The sequence below is a fragment of the Aegilops tauschii genome, chromosome 2 (genome assembly GCF_002575655.3).
Source record: "Aegilops tauschii subsp. strangulata cultivar AL8/78 chromosome 2, Aet v6.0, whole genome shotgun sequence".
In the NCBI taxonomy this organism is placed as follows: domain Eukaryota; kingdom Viridiplantae; phylum Streptophyta; class Magnoliopsida; order Poales; family Poaceae; genus Aegilops; species Aegilops tauschii.
Window position 1 is genome coordinate 541,024,660 of NC_053036.3, and position 7,017 is coordinate 541,031,676.

The 7,017-nt window shown below is 51.8% G+C and overlaps 1 protein-coding gene across 1 annotated transcript; it reads left to right on the plus strand.

The window, feature by feature from the left end:
- The first annotated feature begins 3,211 nt into the window (after nt 1–3,211).
- On the plus strand, nt 3,212–4,004 carry LOC109755954 (uncharacterized). The gene is made up of 2 exons (XM_020314830.1): nt 3,212–3,585; nt 3,896–4,004. Exons 1-2 carry the CDS (start codon nt 3,212–3,214, stop codon nt 4,002–4,004), a joined length of 483 nt encoding a protein of 160 aa, XP_020170419.1.
- The last annotated feature ends 3,013 nt before the right edge of the window (nt 4,005–7,017 follow it).

The window sequence follows — 7,017 nt, forward strand, 5'->3', positions numbered from 1 at the left end:
GTCTCCGGCCACAGACAGAGCAACATCATCACATGTAGAGAGCCACCTACAGAGCAACACCCACACACAATAAAGCACATGCAAAAGAGAAGCACTTACATTTAAAACATGGTTGTTGTCGCCTATTCCAAAGGATTGTTGTGCTGGACTAGGCTATCATGCCTTCAGGGAACGAATAGGAGAAGAACACATTTAGATGAAGAAGCATCCAAATCATGGCCCGTGGAGGACCAATTTTGCCAACTTTCTCGACTCCCTCCTAGCACGTGTACATCATCATCGGTTAGGTTCTATCAAATTACTTTTGGAGACGATCTACCCTAGGCTCTAGCAGCTCCTGAACATCATCTACAGGCTGGAATTCGTTGCTGGCCGCCTTGTTTTAGGAGTTAAATTAAGGGGATGGACTAGGTGCCAGATAAATTCATCCCTCAAAATTTGAGAGATCTTTAGGGGATTAAGACCGAAGGAAGAGCTAGAGGCACTGTCGAATGATTATCAACCGACTGGAGGAGAAAGATAGGTGCCCATTAAACAATAATGGTATAACTAGTTGAAGGTTGGACGAAGGGCCTGTGCAACTGTATTCCTTCATCCAGGTGCCTAGGGCCTATACAATTTTCACTAGACGTCAAGGGAGTACTTAGAGCATCTACGACCTACAACAGGACCCCTATGCCCGCCCCAAACGCTCAGGGCTCAGGCTATCCGGTAAGTGTCCAGACACAAATATGTGCCACCCAACCAGCCTTCCCATAGCCGGCTCAAACGCCCGGACTGACCGGCACTCCCCATATCCAGCCCAAACCTGGGGCGGAGATGGGGACGCCCGAACGAATCCGTCAAGTCAGATCCAGCCCAGTCTGGCACACCCATCACCACATAAAATGGACCCTATCTCCATTCCGGCCGAAACCCTAGCCGCATTCTCCCACTCTATCAAGCTCCTCTCCGACCAGCTCCGGCATTCTCCTCCATGGTGGCGCCTAGATCCGACTCCGACATGTCCAGATCCGAGGACTGGGAGTTAATCCCTTGCAGCCTCGAGGAACAGATGGCCTCTCCGACGCTCCCAGGAGGAGTGCACCCTCCCGTGGTCTTTAGGGAGCCGACAGAAATCCGTTGCCCAACTGGCGGCCGGATCCGGGGCCGGAGGATCTCATCGCGCGTCACTGGCAGCGGTCACCACAGCCGCATGGCGCAACTCGCCATGCCGCCGAATCCTTTTAGGTGGCACCTCATCCCCACGGCGTCGAGCGTCGAGACCGAGGCCATTTGTGCCTCCATGACCCGACGCGAACCCAAAAAGGAGGCACTGCGTGCCCGCCGCGCGAGGCTTCGGGCACGGCTTCAAGCGGAGGCGGCGATGGAGAGTAAGCAGGAGTATCTACGGGCGTCGGGCGTCGGAGTCATCTGAACCTGGCCGGACAAACAACGACTCAAGGACAAGCGTCCTGGATAGGACGTACGCAGGAGTATCTTTTTTTTTCTCGAATAGGCATAAGCATGTGTATCATTGCATTAAAGAAGAAGCGGCAAAGAAGCCGAGTACAACGCCTTTCGGCCATTACAACGCTAATCACAAGGACTAGGAGCCACACATCCCACCTATACTACGATACATGCATCACCCAGATCAACCCATGCCAATGGCAATGAGGCAAATCACAGAGCTACCAAGCCGCGTCACGACCAAAGCTGAAGATCTCTATAACATAACCAACACCTGAGGACAACACAAACCAACGTACCCCGCCCATTTGGGCCAAAGAGGAAGTCGGCAGGTAGATGGCAGGGCTTGGGCAGACCTCGAGTGGGCGTCGTTGAGAGAGCGCCGGCGACGATGTACATTGCGCCTTGGAGACCCATGCCCAGAGCAACTGCCGACACCAACTTGAGCCGCACCATCGGGACACCTCGAGCAACAAGGCGATGCCTCCAAGGAGGGAACGACACCATGGCGCCACCATCGTCCGGTCCGGAGGTCGGACCAAGGGTTTCCCCCGAGCACGAGGAAGGGAGATAGATCGGGGACAAGACAACGCCTCCAGGGAGGAAACGGCACCCGCAGGCGTCGCCGTTGTCAGCCTCGAACATCGCGAAGCATGGATTTCTCCCGACCCCAGACCACAAATCCCAAGTCCGGAGCTTCTCAAACGGGCCAGCAATCGCAGCGGGAAGAGAGCGTATCTCGTAGCACAGCATCCACCACCACCACACGAACTAGATCCAGAAGGGCATCGCAGCCTGCCCAGATCGAAGCCGCAACCCCACACACCAGCTCCACCGCGCCCACATGGCGCCACCAGCTCCACCGTGCGCCGCAGCATGCCACCACCACCTCCGCCGCCGCGTGAGACAACCGAAGACCAAGCATGGGGTGGATCCTTGGCCCCCGCGACGCGCCACCATGCCCAACCCCGCCGCCGGCCAGACAGAGCCGACCCCGGAGGCCGCCGGCACCAGATTCGGGCCAAGCCCAGAGCCACCAACTACGCCGTTGGAGGCCGCCGGCCGTCGCATGAGCCACCACCCACCGCAGCAAACGGATCTAGGCCAGAGAACCCCAGATCCACCGCCGGCCCACACGCTGCCCGCGCAGCCGTGGTGGCACAGCCCCACCGAGAACCCCTGGGGCATCCGGACTCCGCCGTCCCGCATAGCGCCTAGGGGCACCGCTGCGCGCCAGCCGGAGGCCTCCTCGAGGAGGAAGGAGGCGAGCCCACCACCGTCGTCCGCCGGACGAGCTTCGCTCACCGGCTTCCTCCAGCGGCGGCGGGGAAAGCAGGTGGATGGGGGGTCGGGGGCGGCGGCGGCTAGGGTTCGCCGGAGCCGCCCCCCTGGAGGCCTACGCAGGAGTATCATGTATGTTGACGTACGACCTGTGTGACATTTACGGTGTTTCTGCAATATGGTGAGCGTTATTGTCGATTGCTTTCATAAGAGCATCTCCAACAGCCGCGCCAAAAGGCGCGCGCGCAGTAAACTGGGCTTTTAGCGCGCACGGGATGTTTTCGCGCGCTCCAGCGGTGGCGGGAAACTAGCGCGCGGGGGAATCGTTTGCGCGCGCGGGGGAAAAGGCGGCAGCTCGCGCGCTAGATTTGGCGCACCGCGTCCGGCGCGCCTATAAATTGCAGCACCCTCTGCCGCTCTCTCTCGCTCTCTCTAGCGCTTTCTCTCCTCGCCGCTGACACGAAACCACCGCGCCACCATGCCGCCTCGCCGCCAGGGAGGTTCGGGCTACCGCGGCGTCCGCGTGCGTCCATCCGGCACGTACTCCGCCTTGATCCGGTTGGGCGGCGGCGTGCGCCTCGGCCTCGGAACCTTCGACACTGCCAAGGACGGCGCCCGCGCGTACGACGCTGCGGCGTGGCGCCTCCGGCAGTCCCGTTGGGACATGAACTTCACCGACGTGGCGACGCCGGAGCGGGCACAGGAGTTGGCTCCTTTCCCGCGGCTTATCACCGACGAGGATCGGCGCAAAAACCGGAGGCGGGAGCGCCGTCTCAGCCTGGCCGAGATGGACGAGGAAGCCATGGCGCTGTGGAGGCAACGATTCCCGCAAGATATCATCAACGAGGAACAGTTCTTCGCCGAGAGAAGGGCGGAGAGGGAGGAGAGGAGGAAGGACCGAGCCGCCTATCGCGAGGACAAGCGAACGCGGAAGGCGGTCGCTAAATACAACATCGCGCTAGGAGATGCGTCGTCCTGGGACTCCCGCGACGAGCGGTTCCTTGACGCCTACGCTCAGACGTCAGAGGAGGACATCACCGAGGCAGAGTCCGAGTCGGAGAATGACGAGTAGTGTAGTAGTTTTTCGTTTTATTTCTGTATCGTAGAACTATGTATTGTCGGAGAAGACTATGAAATATGTACGCATTTCTATAAAATATAGCGTGCCTGCTGGAGCGGATCGGACGCGCTTTATTTTGCGGCGGCCGCTGGAGACAGCGCACCGCCGCGCGCAAAACCTAGCTTACCCGGTGCTGTATTCTGACTTTTAGCGCGCAACGCGCCGCTGTTGGAGATGCTCTAACAAGAGCATGCATGCGTGGTTTTGCTTTGCAAGCGTGACTGACCGGTAACCTTGCAGCAGAAAATCTGTTCACTGGCCACAACAAACCGCCGTGGCATGGTGCGGCAGAAATTAGTAGAGTGATCTGGAATAGGAAATAATTTTCAGTTTCCTGTTTATTCAAATTCAGTGTATTAACTCTTGGGCATGTCAAAGTTTGAAGCTCAAAATCTCTGAAAATGCTGATACACTTTTATTTTTCATTATTGACTCTTGATTCTCGATTAGGATTGATAAAATACCTAGAAAGCATCAACTAATAAAATCGGCCAAAAAAGAAGATCTACGGACGAAGCAAGTATATTAGTGTTAAAAACGCTTTTATATTATGAGACGGAGGGAGTAGCAAATAGGAGTGAAGCCGATCGAGCTCGAGATAACCACGACGAGACATGGGAAGAATTCGCTTTCCAGGCCCGTGTGGCAGATGGATCCAATTCGCCTCTCCGACACAGACACGACAGTCGAGCCTTTGTGTGCAGGCTACAGGAAACATCCAACTACATCCTGTACCTGAGTACGGCGGTGCGACGTGTGAACGACCACGCGAGAGATCGTCGTCGCATCGCTCCGCCCGTCTCATGCATGTCGCCGGCTCCTTTTCTTCCCGTCCCTCTCCTCTTGCATGCCAACACCGGCATCTAACCGCGACCAGCTACCGCGCGCAGAGAAATTAATTAGTCGTACTGCTGCACAATTCCTTTCGACTGATCTGTCAGTAAAGATCTGCTGCTTGTTTCACCCACTCTATCGGTTTGTCTTTCGGTTTCGATGTCGCCAGTTTGGGTGAGTTGTACTCTCGTTGCATGTCTTGTAGTTTTCGAGAGATGGACCGTCTCCCGGCAAAAAAAGAGAGAGATTGATGGATCGTCCAATGTCTGAATGGGAAAATATCTGGTGCTCCAGGAGCACCTACAAGCTTATGCTAATGCTAATATGATACTCTCACATGCATATGCTAATGCTAACACAACACCACCATAAGAAAAAACAAGGAACCCGTCAAAAACAAAATAAAAAAACCAGGGAGGTGTTTCCCTACCTGCATAACCTTCAACTAGGCCCATCCGGTGCAGTTTACTCGGTTTTAGACTGTTTGCTTGCATGCAAACATTATTGAGCCTGCATGGAATGGTTCTTAAAGCACATCTGGACTGGCTCTGGAGGAACTGCCGAATCGGCCCTTTCTAGCTAACTAGGCCCGAGCGGTGCACTCGAGCGCACGTGGGTGGCTCTGGCGGCAAGTGGATGTGGTGGTTTGCATGTGTTTTTCTCTAATCTCCTCCATCTCTTCTACACAACCATGCTTCAATTCGAGATAAGTTGTACACGAAAAAGATGCACCCCGATGTTCTGATTTCGTTTAGGCGATCGGATCGTGGTTTCTTTCACTTTCTATGTTGAATTTTGTGTTCATACTTGGAGTCTTATTGGACGAATTTCAAAAAATTTGTGGCACAGGTTTGACCATTTAAAGTTTCCTTTGAGGAGTAGCTTTACCTTGCTGTTTGACACGACTTTTGTGTTGTGCGTTTTTTGTTTCACAAATCGTAGACGAGTAGATTTAATTGTGACATGTGTAATGTAATCTCCATGTCACCCCCAAATCTCTTTCACTCCTAATCTCGTTCACTAGTCTCTACTAATCTACATAGTTGTGCTTCGAATGGAGATAAGTTGTACACAAAAAAGATGCACATCAATGTTGTGCTTCCATTCGGACGATTGGTTTGTGATTTAGTTGACTATAAATGTTCAATTTCGTGTTATGTTAGAAGCTATTTTGGATGAATTTTGATAAATTCATCACACACGGTTGATCCTTTGAATTTTCCTTTGACCAGTAGCTTCATCTCTCCGTTTCACTGGATTTTCGTGTTGTACGTATTCCATTTTGATAGTCGTAAACAAATACATATGCATCTTAATAGTTCCTTCTAATCTCCCCAGTGTACTGTACAAAAACGGTGCTTCAAACTTGTGGGAGTGTTGTCACGTATTTGTGTGTGTTGTTTCATGTGAACGTGTGTGCTTGTTGTGTCACGTATGCGTTCTTATTTAACACATCTGTTCAGGTGTATCTGTTAACTCCTAATCACGATGCAAGTATGCAACCAAACATCAGAGGAAAATTGCTTTGACGATGAAGGCAACCCATATGCAAGGAATAAAGCAACATGCGAATGCCCCCGTTTCTCCTCAACAAGGATCCACTCACCCTGGCCGTTTTTCCATGCATCCTCTGAAAATCATTGCAAGTAATCGAACATACCGCAAACCACACCCGAAATTTTAAGTATACAACAACCAGATATTACCGCTAGATAGAGAATCAACAATCAAGAATTTTTTTCCCAAGAAGTAACATAGGGTTTGGTACATTCGACAGTCTCTACGCCCCATATATCAGATAAAAATAACTGAAAAAGTCCATGACGTCTTTTTTCTTTTGGAAAAGAGAATAAGTACAACGTAGACCCGTATATGCATACAATCACGTAGTATCTACTGAAGAATATAATTATTATTTTGGATAAAGAGGGCTCTCCTCCGATTTAATTGAAGATTATAATTAGAGTTTTATCATTGGGAGGTCAATACATATGTCTCACTACCGGTGGAAAAGTCTCTTCCTACTGAAAGATTGTTTCATTTTAACGAGGCACATATGTAGGACATCAATTGAGAATTTGATCTTTGATGGCCTAGGAGTACAACCACGCATCCTACTAGTCGTGCCCAACTATGGGAAGAGCATTTGTGGCACGCATGTGCGGGGGCACCGATCCCCTTGCGCGTGCTTTTTCTTTTGGCTTCCGATTTCAATCTTTCATGTCTTTTGAATGAAAGTTCAAATTAAGTTATGTTTTCATATTCATGTTTCTCGTGATGAGACCTTTTAAATAAGATACATTTTCAAATACATTTTGAAGAGTTAATAA